This window comes from Syngnathus floridae, chromosome 21 (assembly GCF_059516105.1).
Source record: "Syngnathus floridae isolate MCC-2025c chromosome 21, RoL_Sflo_1.0, whole genome shotgun sequence".
NCBI lineage: Eukaryota > Metazoa > Chordata > Actinopteri > Syngnathiformes > Syngnathidae > Syngnathus > Syngnathus floridae.
In genome coordinates, this window is record NC_142433.1 from 8,039,478 (window position 1) to 8,067,391 (window position 27,914).

A 27,914-nucleotide genomic window follows, 5' to 3' on the forward strand; every position below is an offset into this window, starting at 1 on the left:
ATGAATAAGCCACACTATAGCAGCGTTCCCCAACCTTTTTTTATGACACGGTTAGGTGCCGGACAAATTTTACCCGGGGGGACGGGACGTCAGTGCCTCCCCAGTCATGAACCTCACCGCACGTCACTGCAATGCAGCATTTTTTTCTTCTTCGATAACTTATCAAATGTTTTTTTTTTTTTAAATGATAACTGCAAAGTGACTGGATGATTTTGTTTAGGTGATTTTGGTTGCTTCAGATGCAGAAAGCCTGATACGAGTGCACCACATGTTGCACTGCGTACGTGAAGGCAGCAAAGGAAATCACGGTTGAAATCATATTCATCCTCTAAGGAGAAACACATGGAAATAGTCGTAGATTTCTAATGAATGTTACAGATTAATAAAGATGTTTTTTTGTAATGATTTCTTCCCATCATTATCCCCTCACTACTTCTCTGTGGCAAGAATACATATATAAACAATTTAATTACATCTGTACAGAGTCTGTACTACAGACGGTAAAGAAGGAATTAGGAAAGGTGGGGAAAGGAAGGAAGGAGGGAAACAAGGACGGAAGCCCTGTGCTACCACCATGTGGCAATTTGATACACTGCAATTTGTGCGCAAGAAACAATTTAGCCAGAAAGACCAATGCGGGCTGGTCCAAAATCAAGACGTACATCCAAAATCCATCATATTTAATGTACGAGTATGGAATATATGGGATAGATATACATTCATTGATATTGACGAATAGCGCCATAGATAGGTCAATAGATTAGATCAGGGGTGTCAAATGTACAGCCCGCGGGCTGGAACCGGCCCGCCGGTGCGTTCAGTCTGGCCCGCAGGTTAAATCTGCATTATTAAAGAATAAACGTAGTTTTCATTAAAATATGCAGTTCCTATATTGTCCGCTGGGGGCGCTGTTTTAGTCAGTTTAGTCAGTGAAATGTCTTTGTCGAAAAAGAGACAAGTGGACACAGAGTGTCGGATTTTTCAAGAAAAATGGACCTCTTCCTATATGTTCACGGAGGTGAATGGGAAACCCGTGTGCCTGGTGTGCATGCAGCAAGTTTCGGTGCTTAAGGAATACAATATTCGGCGCCACTATGAAACTCAGCATGGAGGAAAATACAACAGCTTGCACGGAGAACTGAGAAAACAAAAGGTAAATGAAATGCTGGTGGATCTGAGGAAACAGCCATCTGTTTTCACCCGGAGCCGAGAGGTCAGTGATGCTGCGGTGAAGGCCAGCTACGTAATTGCTAGCCAAATAGCACTAGCGTCAAAGCCGTACTGTGACGGGGAGTTCGTCAAAAACTGTATGCTGAAGGCTGCCGAAATCGTGTGTCCTGAGAAGCGACAAGCGTTTGCCAATATTAGCTTGACGAGAAATACCGTGGCAGACAGGGTTTCGGAACTATCGGCAGACTTGGACAGCCAACTGAAACGCAAAGGGGAGTCATTTCTGGCATTTTCCATTGCAATTGATGAGAGTACTGATATTACGGACGTTGCTCAACTGGCCATATTCATTCGTGGAGTTGACAAGACTTTGACTGTCACAGAAGAGTTTCTCGAGTTGGTGCCTATGACCGACACCACAACAGCTGATGACATTTTCCGCTCCGTTGTTGGAGCGCTGGACAGAGTCGGGGCGGACTGGTCCCGCGCCGTAAGCCTGGCTACTGATGGTGCTCCGTCAATGATCGGGAAAAAGGCAGGTGTTGTGACAAAGTTCAGAGAGAAAGTACAAGCCGCAAATGGAAGAGATGATTTTTGGACATTTCATTGCATTTTGCATCAGGAGGCATTATGTTGCAAGTCGCTAAAAATGGATCACGTCATTGAGGTGATTGTCCGAACTGTTAATTTCATCCGAGCCAGAGGTCTCAATCATCGTCAGTTTGACAACTTTCTCAGTGGCTGTAACATTACCCATGGTCTGCCATACCACACTGAAGTAAGATGGTTAAGCAGAGGTGCTGTGCTGAAGCGCTTCTTTGATCTACGTGGGGAAATCGGACAATTCATGGAGAAAAAAGGAAAACCTGTTAAGGAATTGACTTGCCCACTTTGGCTGCAGGACCTTGCATTTATGGTTGATATTACAGAGCACTTGAATAATCTGAACAAAATGTTGCAAGGACGCAAAAAAATTGTAACACAGTATTATGACAGCATATGTGCATTCAAGTTGAAGCTCGCGTTATGGGAGACGCAGATTGCAAGCGGTGACCCTGCTCATTTTCCCTGTCTCAGAGATGTGTGCGCGGCAAGCGTTAATCCTGAAGTGACCCAGTACAAAGACAAGATTTCAGGGTTGCTGAGGGAGTTTGAGAAGGGATTTCAGGTCTTTAGCGAACTTGAGATAGAATTTGCAATTTTTCGCTCACCATTCACAGTCAGAGCTTCTGATGTGCCTGTTGAAATGCAACTTGAAATCATTGATTTGCAGTGTGATGTAGAATTGAAGGACAAATTTGCTTCTGTGGGCTTGGACACATTTTACAAGTATCTCCTACCAGGCTATCCTAAATTGACAGCACTGGCTGCAAAAATTTTGTCCATGTTTAGGACTACCTACATTTGTGAGCAGGTCTTCTCGGTAATGAACATTAATAAAACAAAGCTTCGCTCAAAGCTCACACATAAGCACTTAAATGAGATTCTGAAACTGGCTGCTTCTCAGGATATGATGCCTGATATTGATGGACTTGTGCAGGCTAAAAGATGCCAAGTTTCAGGGGCAAATATTGAGCAAGACTAAATCCTATGGAATGCTGCTTTCAACATTGCACTATAAAAATAAACAGCTCTGAATATTTGCTGTTGTAATTGCTGGAAAAGTCAGTGTTAGTCAGTTTTCTTGTCAGTTTTCTTTGCATTATTTCTTATGCATGCCATATATGTTATGTGAGTTTTTTGTACATGTATACATTTTATGCATTAACAAGGAATAGGAAAATTTACTTAATCAAATGTCTGTTTAAAAGAACTGCCACTTAAGATTTCAAGTGTGTGGAGTCAGTTCATGTGTTCAGAATTGCTTCCCAGATGTGGAAATAAATAATACATAATTTAGATACGTTTAAATAATTTCTAAATTTGTATGTGTTTGATGTAGTTTAACATGCAGGACAGTGTTTTTAAGTTCCACAAAACTGCGAATAGATGTTTTGCAACATTGTACAATGATCAATTTTTATGCATAATGCACTTGAATAAATGTTAGTGAGTAAAAGCGTTGTTGAAATTGCACATACTTTTCTTAAAAACTCTTAGGTTGTTCATAATATATTTAGTAAAAGGGACAATTCATTTCATATAAAGATTTTTATAATTTATGTCTTCTTCTTTGCACTAATACAAAGAAAAAAAGTGGACTTATTGTTAGTTCTATGTAATTTTGGAATGAGTTTACTGGTCTGGCCCCCTTGAGATCCAATTAAGTTGTATGCGGCCCCCAGACCAAAATGAGTTTGACACCCCTGGATTAGATGGATGATTTATCATTCATTTTCTGGGTGCGTGTTTAGTACTTGAGTAGGCGAAGAATAAATGAAAATGAAAATATACTTTAGAAAAATGTATAATGAATTATAAATAAAAATGAAGATATTATATATTATATTTATACCGTATTGGCCCGAATATAAGATGACCCCCTCTTTTTCAAGACTCAAGTTTGAAAAAAGACTTTTTGAACACCAATTTCTATACAGAAATAATTACAGTAAATCTCAAACAAATGATTATAACAATAAATTCGAGAAAAAGCATGTTATTTTGCCTCATTCAAATCAAGCAAACACTGTCTATCACATCTTAATATCTGAACATTTAAATATCTAAACTAAAGTGCAATCACATTTGTAAATGAATGGCTTCTGTTTTTTTGAAATGTAAATAAACCAATCTACTGTGATAAAACAACAAAATTGCAATAACTGCATTAACCATCAAAGTGAAGTCTAACTAACTGTAGTCTTGAAACAAATCTGAATAAGCAAAAACATTGCTATAAAATAATGCAAACTGCTACCACTATTGTTGGGGAACCTGAGGATTGTATAGGGGGTTGGCTCGGATGGTTATGCTCTTTTCGCCCCCGGGTGTCGGTCACAACACAGGAGGGAAGACGTGGTTCAGTTTTAACTGCTTTACTGAATTATTGTCAAAAATGTAACAGGTACTGTTGCTCATAGGGGCATACAGGCAAACTGGCAAAAGGGTATAGGCACATGTTGGGTCGTAAGGATGCGAGAGCAGGTGTGTGTAGTGTAGTGCATGGGTGAGTCTTTGGGTGTGTGAATGTGATTCTTGTGTGTGATTATTGTATGAAGCGTGTGTGGGGTGTGCGTGTCTGTGCGTGTGTGTGTGTGTGTGTGTGTGTGTGGTTCTGCAACAGACATAATTACAGCACGTAAGTCAACGCTCAACTTCTGACGTCACACAACACTCGTAGACGGCACACATTACATAACTAACTGTACGTAATAAAGAAAAAAAACATCAGATTCCTGCGTTAATCTCAAGAAAGCAAAAAAGGGAGATTATCTAGAAATTCAACAATCGCCACAGTGTGACGCGGATTAGCGCGCCGGCGACATCAAAGCACAGATTGGGGAGCTGCTTTTGAGATTTCAAAGCAAAGACAAAAATAATCACATGCTACATTGCTAAGCATACTTCAAGATATACCAGTACATGGTCGCTTTTCAAAATCAAGCCAGTTGTACATATAACAAAATGAAAAGATGAATCTAAATTGTTTTAGCGCGAAGTAACATTTTCAAGTACTTTGACCTACAAACTTGAGGACATTTATCGACACAAGATGCACAAGTACCTCCTTTAGCCAATATAATAAGAGTTTAAAGTACAGTGGAGCCTCGGTTTTCGAACGTCCCGGTTCTCGAACAAATCGGTATTCGAACAAAAAATTCGAGATTTTTTTGCTTCGGATGTCGGACGAGATTCGTTTGTCGAACCTTGCAAGATGAGCCGAGAAGACCCGCATGCCAACTGACTCCGTTCGTTATTACATTCTCGTTACTCTGAGGATTGCATCAACTCTAATCATGCCTCCAAAGGAAGCAAGTGGGAGCAGTAAAGCCATCCTAAAACACAAAGACGCTCCTGAAGCAATGCAACAGTGATCGTCCGGCGTGCTGCGGTTGCGCGATCGGACCAAATTAAGCTCCCTGCGCACTGAGGTCCACTTAAATTTTGGAAAGTCCATTAGGACTTTAAAAATATTTTCTAAATTTTAGCGACCGCTCTGTCACAATAATGCGACCAGCGTGGTGCAGTTGCGCGGTCGGCGGCGCGCCTCGGTTGCGCATTTGGCGGTGCGTGGCAGTTGCACGATCGGACAAAATTAAGCTCCCTGCGCACTGAGGTCCACTTAAATTTTGGAAAGTACATCAGGAATTTAAAAATATTTTCTAAATTACAGCGATGGCTCTGTCACAATAATGCAACCAGGGCAGTGCAGTTGCGCGTTCAGCGGTGCGCTGCATTTGTGCGATCGAATAAAAATGCTTAAAAAAGGCATTGTTTTTTTTTTTTTTTTAAAAAAATAAATTGGGTAAACATGATTCAGAATTCGAATGATTCACTTCTCGAACAGCCTTCTGGAACGTATTGTGGTCGGAAACCGAGGCTCCACTGTACATTAAAAAGATAATTTTACTGCATGAAAAAAATGCTTAAACCTCCTGCAGTCAGATTAATCAAATATTTTCAGAATCAAGAATTCTACCAATTATCGCATCAATTCGTGAATAAAAAGATGATTCAACAGCAAGCCTAAATGTGCAGTGAACACTTTAGTCCACTTGAGGTTAGCACCCTCACGTTCACCACAGTGACTTTGAAAGGGTGGGGCTTAGCCTAGTGAATGACGTGTGCATCGGCCAACGAGAGTTGAGGCTCTGAGCACTTTGGTCCGTTGTTAAAATTTGTGTTACCTTGAGCTTGATTCCACTTAAATTTTTTGGGGTCAATTCGTTTCATATCCCGCAGGTTTGAGGCAATAACATAAAATTGAGGACAAATTTAAAACCTACTTTTGTGAGTCATACGAACAATTTGGAATGAAACATTTCAATATGTCCAAGCCCCCATTTAAGGCGCTAAAAGCAGACTTGAAGAAGAGCAGGATGGTCGGATTGTTGCCATCAGTGACCGGAGATCTCGGTCCTCATGTGGGCGGCCAGCTCCCGGAGGAGGGCAGTCCGACCCAGGGAGTCCCCACGTCTCTTCTCGGCGATCGTGTCCTCCAGGCTCTGGAACTCGAGGGCGTGCGAATACTTGTGTTCGCCCAGCAAGACGTGCAGTGTGTACGATTGGTGGTGGGCACCAGCGGCCAGCTCACTGCCGGCCTTCAACTCCCGCCGGCCGAAGCGGCACCAGGCGGCAAAGCTCTCCGAGTTCCGCCAGCTCAGCTCATGGTCCTTCAGGCCCACCTATGGCGAGCCGTAGGAGCCTTTTAGTCCAGATTCTTCACATCCACATTAATGCTCACGTCTACATAGTTCCTTGTCACCAAGATCACCAAAACACTGCTTTAGACTAAATTGAGCTCCAACTCCCTTTCCCTGGTTTCTTACCACCAAGATGCCAGGAGCTAGAGGAGCAGCACTACTTTTGTCTAAATAAAGCTCCTCGACTCAATCCAGCATCGATCTTTTGCACAAAGTTGTCAAGAGAAATGGAAACAAAGAACAAACTGTCTAAAATGAAACTAACTCACGCACTGAATCATGGGGTGATGAAATAAAAAACTTAAAACTCACATATGGAGCATGGAGATTGTAATGTGGACTCGTCAATGAGACGTCACTCACTAGGCCACCCCCCTTACTGGCACAACACACGGATACGCTGCACACTGTGTGAATTGCATCTCAAATAGACTGTCAATAAACCTGTGTTTACATTTACAGTTGTATGTTTTAGTATTAACGTGAAGAAAATGCTGGAAATCAATAAGGTGGACAAAACTGTTTAAGTGCATTTCAGTCCCACGGTCTCCCACCTGCTTCAGGGCGCTCTGCACCACCGCGTCGGGGTATCGGGCTCGGAACTTGTAGCGCTCGTTAACGATCCGGCAGCGTCTCCCTCGGCCGGCATCCGTCAGGAAGGCTCTCTTCACCTCTGCACGATACAGGTGGACCACCTGGAAATCGCCCACGTACACCGCCCAGTGCGGGTACTGGCCGCAGGCTACGAACTCCACCAGGTCGCCTGCGCGACACTTGTTGAGCAGGTTCTCCGGCGAATACACCTCCAAGCTGGAAGACCGGCGGCACTTCTCATAAACGCATTCGTCCAGCTTGTACACGGCGCACTCCACCTCCTCCCGGGGGTCGAACGGCGTTTCTTCAGAGGTCGCGTTTGGCTGAGTCCCGTCCGACGCACCTAGAACATCACCACCTCCATCCGGTTCGTCCTCGTTGTCGTCCCCGCCGGAGAAAATGTACGAGACGCCGCTGCGAGGGCCCTCGTCCAGGTCCACGCCGTGCGGGTCCACGGTGGGAACTTCGGCGTAACTTAACCGGTCCATGTGGTTCCCCATTCGAGGGAACAAGTTCGGTTGCGGAGGCTCAAAATGTCGCCATTTGGACAAATTTGAATTCTAATTACGCTGAAACAGTGTGCGAAAACATAGAAGAGGAGGAAATATCTTGCAGTCCTCCTTTCTTCCTCCCCCTCAGGTGTTTGCAATTAACCTGAGCGTCTCTTCCGTCAAAGTTGGCGTGCCGTGCAGGCGTCGAAAAAATCCGCACAATTGCACACCAAAGTAGATCCAGAGTCCTCCGCTCCGATTTGGTTGGACTTGACCCGATTGCGAAGCAGTCTCGAGTCCGCCTCACCACTCCAGGAGGCTCACGTGCGGCGCCCGTGACCGACCTGGTAACCGGAAGTCAAGGACCGAGTGCCGGTCAAAACAAAAGTTGCAAAAACGGAAATGGGCACATCCCACCGAGCAATAGACGTCTATTAGACCTCTCGTCTGTGTAGACCTAATTTAGACGTCTATATTAGGTCTATGGAATAACCGACGATAAATAATAATAGACGATCAAATTAAATCCATCAAATATGATCATATTTTGAAATTTTAAACTCTCAACCAGCTGTAAGTTGTATAAATAATGTACAGAAGTTGTATTGCTTTGTTTTTAACAACATGTGAAGTGTGGTTATTTATGTAACCTGATATAGACTTCTATATTAGGTCTATGTGTAGACCTATAATAGACGTCTATATTAGGACTATGGAATAACCTCAAATAGACGTCTATATTAGATCCATGGAATAACCTCAAATAGACGACAAAATTAAATCTATCAAATATGAAATATTAAACCCAAAACCATTCTGTAAGTTGTATAAATAATGTACAGAAGTTGTGTTGCTTTGTTTAAACAACCATTGATCCGAACATGTGAAGTGTGGTTATGTCTGTAATCTAATTTAGTCTATATTAGGTTATTCCATAGACCGAACCTTGTCAGCCATAGACGTCTGTGAGACGTCTGGTCTCGTAAAGACTTAATTTAGACGTCTGAAATTGGTTCCGGTATAGACCTAAAATAGACATCTAAATTAAAAACATTAAATATGATCATACTTTGAAATTTTTATGTCTGAACCAGCTGTAAGTACTTTAAATAATGTACAGATGTTGTTTGGATTTGTGTTTAACAAGCATATTGATCCGTACATGTGAATTGGTTATTTCTGTAACCTGATATAGACGTCTGTTTAAGGTTATTTTCTAGACGTCTAAATTACGTCTCTATATGGACCTGAAATAGACGTCTATATTAGGTTCTTTTAGGTTATTTTATAGAAGTCTAAATTACGTCGATATATAGACCTAAAACAGACATCTATATTAGGTTATATTAGTTTTTTTTTATAGGCGTCTAAATTACGTCTATGTATAGACCGAAAATAGACGTCTATATTAGGTCTATCTGTAGACCTAATTTAGACGTCTATATTAGGTCTACACATAGACTTAATTTAGATGTCTATATTAGGTCTATAGAATAACCTAAAATAGACGTCTATTCTAGGTCTACACATAGACCTAAAATAGACGACAAAATTAAATGCATCAAATATGAAATATTAAACCCAAAACCAATCTGAAATTTGAATTGAATTGAATTGGATTGAATTCATTCGTTTCAAACAGGCAAACCACACATAACCAATCAAATGAAGACAAATACACTCAAAAGCACAAGCAAGGTGAAAGTCATTCAAACTATGACCCTGTACAAACAACAGATACAAACTGAAAAAAATCCACTGCACAAAATAGGCAGAGCCTACCTGTTTGAAAAGGAATGGGAAGTTGTATAAATTTATAAATTAGATATTCAATAATAGTATCGTACAGAAGTTGTGGTGGTCTGTTTTAAACAACCATTGATCCGAGTTAATTGTGGTTATTTCGGTAACCTAATATTAATATGATCATATTTCAAAATATAAAACTCTGAACCACCTGTAAGTTGTATAAATAATGTACAGAATTTTAAACAAATATTATTAATTTTAACCATACGTCTACTTGTAGATTGTCTGACCATGTGGGGGATTGAATTAAATACATTAGATAGTGTACGCCCAAAAAATAGCTCATCAAGTGGAGCAAAATAAAATAATAATTGTATTATTATTATTATTTATTTAATTTATTATTTTATATTTTAATGTATTTTATTTTATCCATCCATCCATCTTCTTCCGCTTATCCGGGGTCGGGTCGCGGGGGCAGCAGCTTCAGGAGGGACTCCCAGACTTCCCTCTCCCCAGCCACTTCATCCAGCTCATCCCGGGGGATCCCAAGGCGTTCCCAGGCCAGCTGAGAGACATAGTCTCTCCAGCGCGTCCTGGGTCGTCCCCGGGGTCTCCTACCGGTGGGACATGCCTCCCCAGGGAGGCGTCCAGGAGGCATCCTGATGAGATGACCGAGCCACCTCATCTGGCTCCTCTCAACATGGAGGAGTAGCGACTCTACTCCGAGTCTCTCTCGGATGACCGAGCTTCTCACCCTATCTCTAAGGGAGAGCCCGGACATTCTGCGGAGAAAACTCATTTCGGCCGCTTGTATCCGGGATCTCGTTCTTTCGGTCACGACCCATAGCTCGTGACCATAGGTGAGGGTAGGAGCGTAAATTGACCGGTAAATCGAAAGCTTTGCCTTTTGGCTCAGCTCTCTCTTTACCACGACGGACCAGTACAGAGTCTGCATTACTGCCGACGCTGCTCCGATCCCCCTGTCGATCTCGCGCTCCACTCGTGAACAAGACCCCAAGATACTTAAACTCCTCCGCTTGGGGCAGGATCTCATCCCCGATCCGGAGAGTGCATTCCACCCTTTTCCGATCGAGGACCATGGACTCGGATTTGGAGTTGCTGACCCTCATCCCGACCGCTTCACACTCGGCTGCAAACCGCTCCAGTGAGAGCTGGAAATCACGGCCTGAAGAAGCTAACAGAACCACGTCATCTGCAAAAAGCAGAGACGCAATGCTGAGGTCCCCAAACCGGACCACCTCAACGCCTCAGCTGCGCCTAGAAATTCTGTCCATAAAAATTATGAACAGAATCAGTGACAAAGGGCAGCCTTGGCGGAGTCCAACCCTCACTGGGAACGAATTTACTTAAGTAAAATATCAACTTGCACGCATGTTATACCTCCCCCCACTAGCAATAAAGGTAATCGCTTTTATTTCTGGTAACGGTTCGTCTGGTAATCATTTTGAAATCCAGGAAGGACGATGCACTGAAAGGGTCCGTTCTTCAAGTTGTGAAAGAAAAAGAACAAACCAACTTACTTTTCTGTAAGAAAAAGAAGGGCTGCATTTCGGTACGTAATAATTTTGAAAAGAGCATGCTCTGTATGTTTCAAGAATGTTTTTGCGAGTGGTTTGTTTGTTTGTTTGTTTGTTTGTTTGTTTGTTTGTTTGTTTGTTTGTTGGGGGGTGGTTTGGTAAAGTTAACATCCTTTACTTTTTAAACATGGTTAAAACTTATTCATCTTACGTTTTTAATGTAAGGCATTTTATGTTGCTTGAAATGTAGACCCATATAAACTACTTTTGCTAGTAGTTAGAGTGAGCATGTTTTTCCGGGGTGGGGTGGGTGGGGGTTATCAGCAAGGTACAAAAACGTTACAAAACCATTCACTCCGCATGAGCTTTGGGATGATGGCATGGCAAAGATGTAATTTTCCCTTTTTTACCCATGGATTTGTGACTCCAGATTTAGCTCAAGGAGTGGCATGTGAAAAAGTAGGTGTTTGTCTTCTCATGTCATTAAAATGTACACCTAACTTTGTTTTGCGCTCAACAGGCCCTGGAACTCTAAGGCAAATCACTTCAAAAGTTAAAATTGTGTTGTGTCATGTTATTAACAGCGGTTAATAGGTGAATTGTCAAATCAGACATCTTCTTTTTCCCTTTCCCCTTTGCAGATTCCAAGCCTGGAGATAAGAGGAGCATCTGTATTAAAAACTGACCGGATTCCACAAGGTACAGATTCATTTTTGATTTATTCTTGATTGTAGTAGTAATCACAACTTCCTTGCGTTGTCTTTGGAAATTGATCTGTTATTGGTGATTTGAATATACTTATGTATGCTTAGCTACCGTCGCCCATATGCAAAAAGTGTATGTTGTAAGTGCAATCTTTAATATGGAACTTGCATTCATGACATGTCATTGCCTTGACTTTTACACTCCGGAAACCATAGCGGATGTCAAAGTGCAAAATAAAACCTAGGTTTACCTTGTACATTTTCATCATTTGGATAACTTGTAGAGCAAGCAATTTTATCAGTATTATTTTAATATGTAGTGTATTTTCATTTAGGTCTCATGCAATGTATATTTCACTTCTAAGTTTAGAGGTGACCAGGTCACGCGCGCATGGGATTTTATGGGGCCTGGGCTAGGAAGGCAGACTTCCTGTCACCGGGATACAGCAATCGGCCATTTGGTTAGAATCAACAAAGCTGGCTGGCGGGGGAGAAGTCGACCAGCTGCCCTCGTGTGCGTGCGCCCGAGTAAGGGGGGGCGCGGGGTATAAGATCCAAGGCGGGAGAAGACAGGGGAACTTCTTTTTTTGGCTAGAGAGAGACACTTCAATTCTGACATCGGTTGAATAAAATCTTTCCCTAATCAGCCGTGGGTCACTGAAGTTTTCCTTCCCTGAGCCAGCCACCTATCCACCGTTTGATCATGGAGACCAGCAGAACATCGAAGAGAATTCACCACATTAGCTATTTGCGCGATTAGCCATCATTCAAATGTCTACTCAATAAACGTCTAAAAAAAAAAAACTCACATATAGACGTCTAATAGATGTCTAATAGACGTCTATCCCGTAGACGTCTAGACGTCTTTTAGACGTCTTTTAGACGTCTTTTAGACGTCTATAGCATAATAAAGAAAATAAAGAACTTTATCACAATATTCTAATTTTCTGAGACAGTCCTGTATATCAGGTTACAGAAATAACCACACTTCACATGTACGGATCAACGGTTGTTAAAAACAAAGCAATACAACTTCTGTACAATATTTATACAACTTACAGCTGGTTGAGAGTTTAAAATTTCGAAATATGATCATATTTGATGTTTTTAATTTAGACGTCTAAATTAGGTCTACATATAGACCTTACATAGACGTCTAAATTGGGTCTATACATAGACCAGACGTCTAATATACATCTATGGCTGACAGGGTATTAGACATGATTCCTTTTTTGTTGATTATGGCGGTGCCAATGGACAAAAAGGGCCGTGTTTTCCATCAAGACGACCACGTTTCCAATGAGCGCCAATGCCTTTCTATTTCTGAGTGGCCGTCTGAATAGCACCCAGGTGATGAAAATAATTGTGTTTAAACACAACTGTAGATTGATGCTAAAAAGAAAAGTTTATTTTTGGTTTGAACTGTATTCCATTGTGCATTGATTGTGTTTTTATCCTCAGTGATCCCTGACACAGTCATTTCTAATGTGTCACTGCCATATGTATTTACACAAGACATGGCCTCACTTTGGCTCTGATCCAAGCCCAACTCAGAGGTTTGTTGACAGCCGAAAGTGACAGCTTTTTTTTATTATTTATTTGCGGTCCTCTTTTTTGATGCGAGTCAAAGGCGTGCAAACGTGTTAGGAGCTTTTTGTGACTTTACGTGCTGGCCGGCGTCTACGATGTCACGTCCACCATCGCCAAGTCAAAGGCGTGCAAACGTATTAGGAGCTTTTTGTGACGTCACGTGGTGGCCGACGTCCGAGTGGCATCAGAACACGCAAGCCTATTGTGACTAGTATAGTCCGTCCATCATTTGCTTTGGAGTTGAATTGTTGACTGCAAACTATTTGCGTGGAATCGCCTCACCCGTGAGTGATGAGAACGCCACTGGCCGTGCGCCTTGTGCGTATTCGTGTTGAGCGTCGCGTGGACTTCGTCAGGTGAGTAATTGCCGATTTTAGAGTTGGATTGGTACGGAAAAGGATTAGGGCCGGTGAAGAGAAAAAACAGGGTGACAGGATTCTGACTTTAAAGTGAGAATTCTTTGACATTTGACTTTAGTGGGACTCACTTTAAAGTCAGAATTTTCACTTTAAAGTCAAAATTTAGACTTTAGAGTCAAAATTTAGACTTTAAAGTCAGAATTCAGACTTTAATTATCACTTTAAAGTTAAGTCAGAAGTCTGAGAAAAAAAAAGTCAGACTCCTGCCTATATTATTAAAAGTTAAGACAATTTGCAATTCTAGTAATGACACACGAATTTGATGCACAATTTGTCTTCACGGGCCACATAAAATGATGTGGCGGGCCGTATCTGGCCCCCGGGTCTTGAGTTTGACACATGTGCTTTAGATCAATGGTTCTTAACCTGGGTTCGATCGAACCCTAGGGGTTCGGTGAGTCGGTCTCAGGGGTTCGACAGAGCCCCCACTGAGGAGGTCCGAACAAACCTGTTTTATCGTAGCGCTCGTGACGCTCGTTCTTTCATCGGGCGCCGCTTTTTTTGTATTTATTGTTTTATTTTTTAATTTGTTTTATCCATTCGATGTTTTACCGGGTAATCAATTGAGAACACTTTCTCATATACAGGGTCCGGCAAAATTATACATTTGTAGGTTTAATAAAATGAAAATAAATTAAAGAAACGAAAAAGTTTTTTATTTTATGTTCGAAAAGTACATATAATGCCATTTTGTTTTGTTTGATTTCATTTTCGAATAATGTTATTTTGGTCTCACTGCTGCCACATTTTCTGGAATTCTGGCGATGCGAGGTCAACTGGTTGATTTTCGTTTCAATGCTGATCCACTGGCTCTGAAGTTAGTAACCCATCACAAGATCGTGTTTCGAGTAGGTACGGGATCATGCAGAGCTGGGGTCGAACCGCCAACTCACCAGTCACTCATCAAGCCGCTATACTGCCTGAGCCACGGTCGCAACGCCGCATTGTTTCGTTGTGAATGTAAACCAGTGGTTGGCAACCCGGGGCTCTAGAGCCGCATACGGCTCTTTCGCACCCCGCCCCAAGCGGCTCCCTGGACTTTTGCAAAAAATGCGTGAAAATGGAAAAATATGTATTTTTGTTGTTTTTTTTAAATGTGGTTTTTAGATGGTAATCATGACACAAACATTCTTATGCTGTAAAAATGTATGTAATTGTAAATATATTAAAAACACCAAATTTCAGGATGGCGCTGTGGTAATTTTTAGCCGGCATGCGTCTCTGTATGTTGCCTTAGAGGGACGGGTCGGCAGCAGTGAGATTACGCATAGGTTATTTGTGCTGGACAGGGAGGTTTAGTTTCAGTAATGTATAGTGAGTTAGAATATAGAAGGGCCAGTTGTCCGTGACCAGAAAAGAACCGAGTACATGGCCTTTTAAGGACAACGAAAACAACAAGTTTACTGAGACTCAAACCGCAGCTGTTATTCAAAGCGATGAGATCAGGGGCCTCGCCAGGTATAAAAGATGGGATACCTGGCAGACAAAGAGGAGACCAGCTAACATCTTTGCTTTTGGGCCACTCGAATATTTGGAGAAACTTCACTCTGACATCGGTTGAATAAAATCAGTCGTGTGTCACTGAAGTGTTCCTTCTCTGTGCCAGCCATCTTCCACCAAGTGTTTTTTTGGAGACCAGCGGAGCAACAAAGACAATTCACCACAGCGCCAAATAGCAAAATTGCGTCGTAGCTTGCGACACAGCACAGGCGAGTTGTAAACAAACGTGTGTGAGTGAGGGGCCATAAATTCAAAAGGCAAAAAGAGAAATATTGCTGAGGCTTTAAGAAAGAATGGACTGAACTATGTGCTTTCATTGCCAATGCTGAAGGATTACCTTCATGTTTGATTTGCAATGAGAAGTTGTCAAATAAGAGCAATTTGGAGCGATATTTTCAGCTAAAGCAGGGGTCACCAACCTTTCTTAAACCGAGAGCTACTTCCTGGGTACTGATTAAGGCAAAGGGCTACCAGTTTGACACACACTTCTGAAATAGCCAATTTGCTCAATTTGGCTTTCACTATGTGTTATTATTGTCATTTCCAGTTACATGTAAGTGTGATTTTAACAAGAATAGCAAAATACAGTCAAACCTTGGTTTTTGACCACAATCCGTTCCAGAAGGCTGTTCGAGAAGCGAATCGGTCAAATTCCGAATCTATTTTTCCCATTACAAATAATGGAAAAAAATCTAATCCGTTTAAAGACAAAAAAACCCGCCTTTATTAAGCATTTCTTTCATTTGCGCATATTTGTCCGATCGCGCAACTGCAATGCAGCGCCGAACGCGCAACCGTAGAGAGTCGCCCACCGTGCAACTGTACCGCGCTGGTCGCATTATTCTGACAGAGCCGTCGCTAAAATTTAGAAAATATTTTTAAAGTCCTGATGTACTTTAAAAAATGTAAGTGGACCTCAGTGCGCAGGGAGCTTAATTTGGTCCGATCGCACAACTGCAGCGCGCCGGCGCTCACTGTCGCATTGCTTTAAAAGCGTCTTTGTGTTTTAGGATGGCTTTACTGCTCCCACTTGCTTCCTTTGGAGGCATGATTACGGGTTAATACAATCCTCAAAGTAACGAAAATACAATAACAACAGATCAGTCGGCATCCGGGCCGCGCGGTCGGGTTTTCTCGGGTCCTCCCGGCTCATCTCGCGAGGTTCGACCTCCGAATTTTGTTCGACAACCGATGCAAAAAAATCTCGAATTTTTTGTTAGAATTCCGATTATTTCGAGAACCGGGACGTTCGAAAACCGAGGTTTGACTGTAAAATAAATAGATGCAGCTCACTGACAAGTGCCGCTATTTGAGCTAATTTTAGAACAGTCCTGCGGGCGACTCATGCGGTCCTCGCGGGCGACCTGGTGCCCGCCGGCACCGTGCTGGTGACCCCTGAGCTAAAGCATGCTAAATTTGCTGCCGATCACCCAGTTAGAACTGAGAGGAAAGGTACAATTGCAGTGCTGGTGGAGAGAGTGAGGACCAAAGAAACAGTTTCAAGAAGTGGATTGCATCTCCAAACTCTACTATACTGCTGCAAGTTTTGTTGCTGCTCAAGAGATAATAAAGTGTGGAAAACCATTCACCGATGGCGAGTACATGAAGGATTCATTCATTAAAATATCAGAGTACAGTCAATCCTATGTTTTCGAACGTCCCGGTTCTCAAACAAATCGGAATTCGAACAAAAAATGCGAGATTTTTCTGCTTCGGTTGTCCAACAGAATTTGGAGGTCGAACCTCGCAAGATGAGTCGGGAGGACCCGAGAAAACCCGACTGCGCGGCCCGGATGCCGACTGACTCCGTTGTTACTGTGAGGATTGTATTAACCCCTAATCATGCCTCCAAAGAAAGCAAGTGGGAGCTGCAAAGCCATCCTAAAACACAATGACGCTCTTAAAGCAATGCGAGAGTGAGCGCCGGCGCGCTGCGGTTGCGCGATCAGACCAAATTAAACTCTCTGCACACTGAGGTCCACTTAAATTTTGGAAAGTACATCAGGACTTTTTCTATTTTCTAAATTTCAGCGACGGCTCAGTCACAATAATGCGACCAGCGCGGTGCAGTTGCGCGGTCGGCGGCGCGCTACGTTTGCGCGGTCGGCGGTGCGCTGCAGTTGTGCGATCGGACAAAATGCGCAAATGAAAAAAAATGCTTAAAAAAGGCGGGGTTTTTTTGTCTTGGAACGGATTAAAATTGTTTCCATTATTTGTAATGGGAAAAACTGTTTCGGAATTCGACCGATTCGCTTCTCGAATCGCCTTCTGGAACGGATTGTGGTCGAAAACCGAGGTTTGACTGTACCTATTTTCGGACAATGAAGGAAAGGGTAATTAAAATGGCAAACAATATCACCGATGAACAAATCAAGGACATTAATTCAGCTCCAGCTCTCTGCCTGTGATGAGTCGTGTGACATGACCGATATCGAACAGACAGCTCTGCTATGCAGGTACGTGAACTCTATCGTACAAACCGGATTTGGCAGAAGTTGGGAAATTGTGCAAAATGTAAATAAAAACAAAATATAATTATTTGAAAATCCTTTTCAACCTAAATTCAATTGAATACACTACAAATATTTAATGCTCAAACTCATTAACTTTACTTTATTTTTCAAATAATAATTAACTTAGAATTTCATGGCTGCAACACGTGCAGTAAAAGTTGGGAAAGGGCATGTTTACCACTTTGTTACATCACCTTTCCTTTTAATAACACTCAATAACGTTTTGAAAGAGAGTAGACTATTCCCTTAGCTTCTCATGTGGAATTCTTTCCCATTCTTGCTTGATGAACCACTTCAGTTGTTCAACATTTCGGGGTCTTCCCTGTCGTATTTTACGCTTCATAAAGTGCCACAGATTTTCAATGGGAGACAGGTCTGGACTGCAAGTGGGCCAGGGGTGAACCTGGACTCTTTTACTTGGAAGCCACTGTGATGAATTCTCTACGATGTTCTGCTGGTCTCCAAGATCAAATGGTGGATAGGTGGCTGGCTCAGGGAAGGAAAACTTCAGTGACACACGGCTGATTGGGGAAAGATTTTATTCAATTTAAGTGTCTCTCTCTAGCCAAAAGAAGAAGTTCCCCTGTCTTCTCCCGCCTTGGGTCTTATACCCCGCGCCCCCCCTTACTCGGGCGCACGCACACGAGGGCTGCTGGATGTCCTCTGACCCCCCAGCCTGCCTTGTTGATTCTAACCAAATGGCTGATTCCTGTATCCTGGTGTCAGGAAGTCTGCCATCCTGGCTCAGGCCCCATAAAATCCCATGCGCGCGTGACCTAGTCACCTCTAAGCTTAGAAATAAAATATACATTGCATGAGACCTAAATAAAAATACACTACACCACGCTGTTGTAACACGTGCAGAATGTGGCTTGGCATTATCTTCCTGAAATAAGCAGTGGCGTCCATGAAAAAGACATCGCTTGGACGGCATTATATGTTGCTCCAAAATCTATATGTACTTTTCAGCATTTATGTTGCCTTCACAGAAATGTAAGTTACCTATGCCATGGGAACTAATGCACCCCCATACCATCACAGAATTTGGCTTTTGAACTTTGCGTTGATAACAGTCCGGATGGTCCGTTTCCTCTTTGGTTCGGAGGACACAACATTCAGTGTTTCTAAAAACAATTTGAAAAGTGGACCCATTAGACCACAAAATACTTTTTCATTGTGCATCAGTGCATTTTACATGAGCTTGGGCCCAGAGAACCCGGCGGTGTTTCTGGATGTTGTTCATACACGGCGTTTGCTTTGCATGGTAGAGTTTTAACCCGCACTTACTGATGTAGTGATGAACTGTATTTACTGGAATTGTTTTTCATAAGTTTTCCTGAGCCCATTTGGTGATATCCTTTACACACTCATGTCGGTTTTTAAGGCAGTGCTGTCTGAGGGATGGAAGGTCACGGTCATTCAGTCTTGGTTTTCGGCCGTGGCGCTTACATGCAGTGATTTCACCAGATTCTCTGAACCTTTTGACCGTTTTTGATTATGGACCGTAGATGTTGAAAACCCTGAAGCTGTTCAACTATTTTCTCACGCAGTTGTGGACAAAGTGGTGAACCTCGCCCCATCCTTGCTTGTGAATGACTGAGCATGTTTGGGGAGGCTCCTTTTATACCCAATCATGGTACCCAATTAGCCTGATCACATGTGGGATGTTACAAATAGGTGTTTGATGAGCTTTTCTCTGCTTTCTCAGGATTTTTGTCACCTTTCCCGACTTCTACTGGAGGTGTTGTAGCCATGAAATTCAAAGTTAATTATTATTTGGCAAAAACAATGAAGTTTATCAGTTTGAACATTAAATATGTTCTCTTTGTAGTGTATTGAATTGAATATGGGTTGAGAAGGATTTTCAAATCGTTGTACTTTGGTTTTATTTACATTTTACACAATTTCCCAACATCAACCGAATCCGGTTTGTACATCAGTAGTCAACGTGGTGCCTAATTCTCTCCAGGATGCGCTGCATGGAAAACAAACATTTAATCATGAATGTTCATTTTGTATTTGTAGCCTACAGTTATTTTAATAGTAGGCATGCAGCTTATGTATTGACAGTCTATGTTGCCTTATAAAAGGCTTTTTGCGACTCCAGACAGGTACCGTATTTATTCTAATTATCGCCCAGGGCGATAATGAGAGAAGGTTTATGTCCAACGATTAATAGAGAATACTCTTTGTCCGATCACCAAGGGGCACTGAAATGGGCGATAATATGTATATTTTCCTTATGTAGTATGCAATACCTGCATCTCGCTGGTGTTCTTAACACTAGAACAGCGGCTGTTTTGATCTACCTCTAACAGCGGGGTGCGTCAATTGACGCTCCATCGACGCGACACGTTACCGTCGCACATCACATGTTGCGCACGTCATGTTATCGCGATCGTCTTGTTCGAGCGCATGCCCCGATGACGTAATTGTGTAAGGATCTTGTAGCGGAATGACGAGTGTAATTGTATCATAGTTTATGGAGAAAAACAATTTAAAAGGGACATTCGACGTGCTGTCAAATCAGTCATATTTAAACTTGCGCAATGACGTCGGCATGCGGTCGCGGAGGAAAACTTAAGTTTTGGGGGGAATTTTTAGCAGCATGGGCGATAATTAGAGGTATCAATCAGTGACGTGCGGTGAGGGTTGGGGTTGGTGAGGCACTGACTCAGAGTCAGATTATATCCTCCATTTTCAGGGAAAATAAAGCCAAATAGCAACGCGTTAGCCCCAAATGTTGTTCGTTGTTTTTCTTTTCTTTTTTTTCTTCTTAATTTACTCTCGCATTTACTCGTGTCGTGATTCACGACTCGTGAACTATTAGCCGCAGGCTCACTATCGCCCCATCTTTGAGGCAAAGGTACTGGCTGCCTCAAGGCCCGTATTTTCCCGCTGACTGCAAGCACGCGCCGTTTGCACGCGCTCAGTACAGTGTGTGAGTGGTGCACACTCTCACACGCACGCCTTGAGAGGCACTACCTGTCACTGCCTCAGCCTCCATGATTCTCATCTCCCGTTGTTATTTGAACAAGAAATACAGATATTTTGACTATGAAAATGATCCAAATGTATAGGAAACACACCAAAATTGCATTAAAAGCATAGACCACAGGACAGATATTATATTATGTTTTATTATATAATTCATTTTTTAACAATTTATGGTGACAGCTGAGGAAACCATGTTGAGCCCTTTACCGCCCCTGGTGGCAAGGTGAGGCACTGCCTGGTATCGATGTTTTTATTTATGTCATCGCTAACACACACTGGGCGATTATTAGAATATGGGCGATAATTGGAATAAACACGGGATATTTTTTATTTCTATTTTGGGCCAATATGGCTCTTTGAACATTTTGGGTTGCCGAACCGTGAGGTAAACGAATAAAAAAGTGACTTGCAGGAAAACCAAGTTTGGTTACCCCACAAGGGGATCTTTTCAAGAACAACTTGATTTCACGTTGTCCCATTTCATTGCTGTGTTTTCTCCATTACGCTAACAAAGGAGCCACATCAATAAATGTGGGGCGCAGGTTCTCAGAGCGAGCAGTACTGAAATTAGGACGTATTTGCTATTGTCTTCCTTTGTGGGCTAAGTGAACAATTTAGTGCTATTTAGGGGCGAGCTAATTGAATGTTAACGCAACAACCAAAATTGAAACCGCGTGCCTTTTGAATCACAGAGCATTGCAAGCTGCCTGCCACATTGTCTTAATCGGCGATGCAAGCAAAATGCTACCACAAACGACTTAATCTCAAAGTGTTGTAAAAATGCTCCCCTTACCTACTAGAAACAGATTAACAGATTTTTTTGTGTTTAAGTTAGTGATCAAGCAGCATTTTTCTCTATTTTAACATTGTCCTTTTGACAGGTGATTCATTTTCATTTCGTCCAATAGTCACTCGCAGTGTGTTGTTGTCTGCATTTGAATGTCATTTAGGACTTTAAAAATCTGAAAAAATAACACGGGAGAATGTCATTGTACGTGCAAATGGAGAAACATGCCCTGGAATAAATGCTGGTTACAAAAATAACCTAAATTCATTTGAAAGAAATACCGATTGAACTCACCCACTACTTGGGTCAATTTGAACCAACTTTCTGTATTTTGAAACAAAACCCGATACAAATGCAAGACACTATGCCAGTACGTCATACAAGTTTCAAATGTGTCCTCAGCTGATCCGGGCTCAGTGTGTGAGAACGTCTGTCTCCCTTTCGGCTCGAGTTGCTTCAAGAAGATAATGATCGCCAACGGTTGGCTGGGGGCTCGGCACGACTGTGTCTGGGAGGGCAGCGCCCTGGTCTTCAGCGCCTCATCAGATGAGGAAGCCTTTGTGAAGAAGAAAATGGGAGACAACCCCTTCTGGATCGGAGTCTCCAATCTTATGGGACGGAAGCGCAAGCAGTTGATTCTCTACTGGTACGCGATTGACAACCGGGATTGATCTCTGCAGAAATGCAAAGAGGCTTGGTGTCGGTATGACAAGAAGCAAAAGAAGCTGACTTGGTCTCATATCTGCGTGATGGCAAGCTACTCCAACTGGGACTCACGTCAGGTTGGAAGGTAAGAAGGTCACGTCTTTACATCCTTTTACTGTCAGGCAAGGTTTTGGGGCCCCTTTCCAAAATGGGAAGGAGCACATGTGACGAGGGGAAAAAAAGCTTTTGACAATTTTTCATCAGAAAGCAAGAAAAAATACTGAGATGCTTTTCACGACTTCTCCCGACAGCTCCGACAAAGAATCCTGCGCGTATGTCAACCAAGGCGTGTGGACGGAGAGTCAGCCAGGAAAGTGGCGACACAGCTCGTGCGGATCCTCGTTGCCATATATGTGGGAGCGCTCGCCAGACGGTAAGCCCGCACGAATTGTCATATTTAAGATGTTGAAAGGAAGATTTCAACCGTGTGGTCATTCTGCAGACTGCCCGGAGGGCCTGCCGTGCTCTTTCAAAGACTTCCGTTACGATCGAGCGGAGAGTGAGTGGCTGCCATGCTTGTTTTTACTCCTGCACTGTCCCGCCGTGCTTTTCCTATCCAAATTTGTTTGTGGCTTCAGCTTCCTCCTGCTACCCTGGCGACTTTCTGTATGATGATTCTTGCTATCATTTTGAGGGAACACACATGGATTGGCGGTCGGCTGAGGAGTGTTGCATACAACAGAAATGTCACTTGGCCAGCGTCCACTCAGAGGACGAAGGCAAATTTCTGGCTGGTGAGCACCAAGACAAACCGACAATCCTGGGATCATCCCGCAATGCTCACTAGCATCTTTGCAACTCGCGCTTGTTCTGCTTTTCTCAAGTTCACGCGACAGGTGATAGAGCGAGTTGGTTGGGACTCGTGAAGAAGAATGGTAAGTGGGAGTTCATTTACAGAACATGTAGCGTAAGTGAAATGTTGAGAGTGACCTAAAAAGTTGTCATTTGTCCACAATGAAAATGTCGTACTGAAATGCGAAAGGTAACAGTGAGATACAAAGTGTCAATTAAGCAGGAAAAGAACGTTTTCTTGAACAAAAACAAAAAAGTCAAACTTTGACCGAAATGGCCGCAATGTTACGAGAAGAGGAAAAAATGTTTTCTAGAAAATCAGCTGGAACAAGGACAAAGATGCAGTTTAATGGCAATTAGAATTGTAATTGACAAGAGCAAAAAAAAGGAAAAGCCATCATGCGCTCAAGTCACCTCCGCCATGTGTGCAGGCCGACATCCCATGGGGGCCAAAAGCACCTACAAGCTCTAGCAGCTGCGGAGGTCTAATTGGGTCCGGAGGAGTTGATGACTACCATTGAAATTGTTTGTCTCCCTCCATCTGCAAAAAAGGTCTGAAAGTCACGACAGCTCCCTTTGCGCTTTCACATGCGCTCTCATACTTGATCCCTCTTGCAGCCAAGGTCCAAGAGGCTGTTACTGCTCTTCCGCCATCAACATTTAGGCCAGGTGGGCGTTACAATCGTGGTCGCGCTCTTGTCGCCAATTGGCCCTCAAGTGACGCGAGTCTCGCTTGCAGATAGGAGCAGAAAGTACGACTGGTGGGTAGACAACCCCTTTAACGACTTCTCCTGTGAAGCTGAATAACGACGATAACAACAACTGTGCGTCTCACTAGACTTTACTTGTACACTTCAACAACGTGACTCCATTACAACAACCTTGACTCCTGACATACAACGCGTCCGCACATGCGCAGTAGGAAAAGCATATAACAAATGCATATAGCAAACGCATAGTAGGAAAAGCATAACACTCCTACCTGCTCAACCGCAACGATACCAAGACCTGGCAGGAGGCGCGAGACGACTGCATCCGCCTTGGTGGTGACCTGCTCAGCATCACCCACTCAACAGGCCTTCATACAAGGTAAACTACCCGGAGGACACGATAGAGGCTCGCACAGTTTATGCCGCATGGAATCCAGAAGAAACAACGGCGCTACACACGCACCTGTACGTTGTTCCAACTCTTGATCGTTGTTTAACTTTGATTCAAAGGTCTGCACGCCCTTCTTCTGACCATTCCCTCTATATGGTTGGGCGCAAATGCCAATATCACTGAAGGCAGCAAGTGGACTGATGGATCCCCGTTCACTTACAAAAACCTGAAAGCAGGGTGGCCTATAACCCAGCGAATGTTTGTCGGCGACAAAACGGACGAGTGCTCAGCATCTGTCGTCTCTTTCCAGATAACGCTGGTGACGCCACTGGCGGACGCTGTCTTTCCTTGCTCACTATCGGCGGCCGCTGGGAATTTGCCGATTGCAAAAAAAAAAAAAAAAAAAGCAGCTACATCTGCAAGAAAAGATGAAGAGGTAACGTGACGCTTGGCCGATTCGCACTGATATTGTCAAATGCTAAGATTTGAGAAGGCTTCTGAAGTCCTCGATATCAGCGTGTTTCTCTTTGTGAGTGTGTCAAGTGTCAGTCGTCGAGCTAACGCAATTGGCAAAACTGGAATTAAGACTGCAGCTGGTCTGAATTTCTTGTTTTCCACGACATTTGTGACAAAACCTTGATAATCCTGTGGTAAATTGTATTTGCTGGTCAGTTGTTTTTCGGGAACCCGCTGTTGAAAGTGGCTGCCTCAGGGACAGAATAAACATCACAAACAGCTGATTGGAAAAAGATTTTATTCCTCCAAGATGTCGTCGAAATGTCTCGCGTTCAGAAAAGTGGTGAGTTCCTCCCATGCCTTCCAGATTCCGGGCTTTTTACATTGAGTCTCTACCCTAAACGGTCACAAACCAAACCACTTATTGTTATACTTTGTGTCAGGTTCAGAGGTGGAGCATGGAGCAGGACGACCAAGTGCAGCTTCGACCAGGGTTTATTGGTGAACTCAAAAAAGGCAAACTGACACGACGTAACCACAATAACATGAATGACTGACCGGGACGTGAAACCAGACGACATCAGGACATGACGACAGCAAGACCGGACGACAACAGGAACCAAAATGACCTCATGACAGGAACACACAACGTAAATCCAACACCGAAACAACCCCAACCAATGATCCGACAGGGAGTGAGGGGCAGACAGGACTTATATAAACGACAGGTAACGAGAGGCAGGTGGGAATAATCACACTGATCATGGGCACACAGGAGGGGAGGGGCGAGCACACAGACAGAAACCAAGACAACAGACACATAGTGGAGCAGTTGGGGACGAGACGTGACACTTTGATCCTAGACAGCCGTTATAATTTCTTCCCCTGAGATGATCACAAACAAGACTGCTTGATGGTTAAATTTGGATTGGAGCCAGCTGACCCAATTCTATTCTCTGTACTCATACGTCAGCGTTTCTTGAGGGCTAAAAGTACCCACGTCCTGAGGCCCACACTCAACAGAGATGAGCTTGAAAAAGTGGAATATGCAATATGCGTTTAATAAAAATAGACTACAATCCCCCAAATGTTTACTCAGTCGATCAGAAGTCATGTGAAATGGTGAATGGCTGGCTCCCTTTGGGCTTCAGTTGCTACAAGAAGATGGTGACGCCCAACGGTTGGCTGGGGGCTCAGCACGACTGCGTTTGGGAGGGCGGCGACATGGTCTCCGTCACCTCATCAGATGAGGAAGCTTTTGTGAAGGAGCAAATGGGCGATGACCCCTTCTGGATCGGACTCTCCAATCTGGTGAGACGGAAGCGCAAGCAGTTGATTCTCTGCTGGTACGCGACTGACAACCGGGATTGGTCTGTGCAGAAATGCAATGAGGCTTGGTGTCGGTATGACAAGAAGCAAAAGAAGCTGACTTGGTCAGATGTCCGCGTGACGGGAAACTACTCTAACTGGGACTCCCGTCAGGTTGGAAGGTAAAAAAGTCACACCTTAAGTCCTTTTACTGTCAGGCAAGGTTTTGGAGCCCCTTTCCAAAATGGGAAAGCGCACGTGACGAGGGGGGAAAAAAAAGCTTTTGTCAATTTTTCATCAGCAGAAAAAATACTGAGATGCATTTCACGACTACTCCCGACAGCTCCAACGTAGAGTCCTGCGCGTACGTCAACCAAGGCGTGAGGACCGAGAGTCAGCCAGGAAAGTGGCGGATCCTCGTTGGCGTTCATGTGCGAGCGCTCCCTGGACGGTAAGCCCGCATGAGTTGTGATATTGTGATGTCGAAAGGAACATTTGAATCTTGTGGTCTTTTTGCAGACTGCCCGGAGGGCTGGCCGTGTGCCTTTAAAGACTTCGGTTACAATCAAGTGGAGAGTGAGTGGCTGCCACCCTTGCTTTTAACTCTTTCATCATCCCGCCGTGCTTTGATAATCCATGTTTGTTTGTGACTTCAGCTTCCTCCTGCGACCCTGGCGACTTTCTGTACGACGACTCTTGGTATCATTACGAGGGGAGGAAGATGATTTGGCGGGCCACCGAGAGGTTTTGCAAACTACGCAAAGGTCACCTGGCCAGTCAGCAGACGAAGGCAAATTCTTGGGAGGTGAGCGCTAAGACCAACTGTCAAGAAACATCCGTCAAGTGGATGCTCTTTTTGTGCTGAAGCGCTTGTTCTGCTTTCCTCAAGGTCACATGAGAGACACAGGTGAATTTCAGCCTTTCGTGGGACTGAGGAAGAAGGCAAACAACTTTGAGTGGATTGACGGAAAATCTTCAGTAAGTAAAACATTTACTGCAGTCTAAAAAAGTTGGCATTTGCCTCTACCTGAAGGCAAAATATTGTAATTGTCGTCATGTAGCAAGAATAGAAAATGCCTTTTAAGTATAGTATATAAGCTGGAACATTTGCGGAACAAAGTTGCCATTTTCCCTTTAGAATGATATGCGCTGAGGAGCTTAAAGATGTCTTCACAGACATCTTTAACACTTCCCTGCAGCAAGCCATCGTCCCATCATGTTTCAAGGCTGCCACCATCATACCTGTGCCGAAGAAAACTGCTCCATCCTGCTTCAATGACTACCGCCCCGTGGCACTGACACCCATCATCATGAAGTGCTTTGAGCGGCTTGTCATGACACACATCAGGTCCATTCTCCCCCCCACCCTTGACCCCTTCCAGTTTGCATACCGAGCTAAACGGTCCTCTGAGGATGCAATCTGCTCTGCCCTCCACTCAGCCCTCACCCACCTGGAAATAAGAGACTCGTATGTGAGACTGCTGTTTCTGGACTTCAGTTCTGCATTCAACACCATTGTACCACAGTGACATGTGAAGAAATTGACAATAAAGCAGACTTTGACTTTGACTTTATCATGAACAAGAAAACCTGAATGAGATTAAAAAAAAAAAAGAATCCGTCTTGTAGGGTAAAGTGCAGAATTTGATGGAATTCCGGAGAATCCAACAGGATGACATGATGAAACTGGTCCCAGTATGCAAAGTTTTCATCGAAATGCTTGAAGTTGTGATTTCACCAGAAGAAAGTTGAAATGCTACAACACGGAATGGAAAAACAATGGACTCATTCAACCAAGCGCAACACAAAACACGCTCAAGTGGCGTCCGCCGTGTCGTTCGCAGGACAACGTCACGCACTTGATAGGAAAAAAGTCTACAGCACAGGTGTCAAACTCAAGATGTGACTCATGGCTGATTGGTTTTGATGCCCAGCTTTGGCTTTTGCCTCGCAGGACAGAAACCGGAACCTCCACGCCATGACGGTAAGTTAGTCTCCCCGAATCCTGAATGTTGACATCAAAAGATGCGAGACGGAAAAAGCACACTACGTTGCGCTCGCAGGTTTTTCGGGAGATCCTTGTGTGCAACCAGCAGAAGCGCGTCGACCTGTTTTGTCAGAGTGAGGGTCAAAGCGTCATCCGCATCCAGTCGGCTTTCTGTGGACGGGGGAGCGGCAGCCTTTGTCCAAC

At 43.5% G+C, this 27,914-nt stretch overlaps 2 protein-coding genes across 3 annotated transcripts; one reads left to right on the forward strand and one right to left on the reverse strand.

The window, feature by feature from the left end:
• Window positions 1–944: 944 nt before the first annotated feature.
• On the forward strand, window positions 945–27,914 carry LOC148380447 (secretory phospholipase A2 receptor-like). The gene is made up of 20 exons (XM_088364308.1): window positions 945–1,153; window positions 11,493–11,550; window positions 21,764–21,974; window positions 22,041–22,151; window positions 22,318–22,439; window positions 22,509–22,565; window positions 22,645–22,800; window positions 22,891–22,941; window positions 23,290–23,410; window positions 23,477–23,527; window positions 23,598–24,395; window positions 24,632–24,758; window positions 24,859–25,726; window positions 25,796–25,905; window positions 26,067–26,174; window positions 26,243–26,299; window positions 26,380–26,528; window positions 26,613–26,701; window positions 27,568–27,707; window positions 27,787–27,914. Exons 1-9 carry the CDS (start codon window positions 1,007–1,009, stop codon window positions 23,328–23,330), a joined length of 954 nt encoding a protein of 317 aa, XP_088220434.1. The 5' UTR covers window positions 945–1,006; the 3' UTR covers window positions 23,331–23,410; window positions 23,477–23,527; window positions 23,598–24,395; window positions 24,632–24,758; window positions 24,859–25,726; window positions 25,796–25,905; window positions 26,067–26,174; window positions 26,243–26,299; window positions 26,380–26,528; window positions 26,613–26,701; window positions 27,568–27,707; window positions 27,787–27,914.
• On the reverse strand, window positions 4,133–7,938 carry lratd2a (LRAT domain containing 2a). Of its 2 annotated transcripts, none has more exons than XM_088364311.1 (2): window positions 7,031–7,937; window positions 4,133–6,458 (listed from the first exon to the last, which is right to left on the reverse strand). In XM_088364311.1, the coding sequence occupies exons 1-2, from the start codon at window positions 7,568–7,570 to the stop codon at window positions 6,171–6,173; spliced, it is 828 nt and encodes a 275-aa protein (XP_088220437.1). In that variant the 5' UTR covers window positions 7,571–7,937; the 3' UTR covers window positions 4,133–6,170. The 2 variants fall into 2 exon arrangements, 1 of the variants encoding a protein (XP_088220437.1); XR_015854752.1 differs by having other exon boundaries at window positions 6,317–6,458; window positions 6,789–7,938.

Bases quoted from the DNA above. Each gene is read 5' to 3' on its own strand.
- LOC148380447 (XM_088364308.1), top strand. From the start codon at position 1,007: ATGTTCACGGAGGTGAATGGGAAACCCGTGTGCCTGGTGTGCATGCAG. The intron at 11,551-21,763 runs GTACAGATTCAT...ATGTGTCCTCAG, and splicing joins AACTGACCGGATTCCACAAG to CTGATCCGGGCTCAGTGTGT. The intron at 22,801-22,890 runs GTGAGCACCAAG...GCTTTTCTCAAG, and splicing joins CGAAGGCAAATTTCTGGCTG to TTCACGCGACAGGTGATAGA.
- lratd2a (XM_088364311.1), bottom strand. From the start codon at position 7,570: ATGGGGAACCACATGGACCGGTTAAGTTACGCCGAAGTTCCCACCGTG. The intron at 6,459-7,030 runs GTGGGAGACCGT...GGCTCGCCATAG, and splicing joins TGCAGAGCGCCCTGAAGCAG to GTGGGCCTGAAGGACCATGA.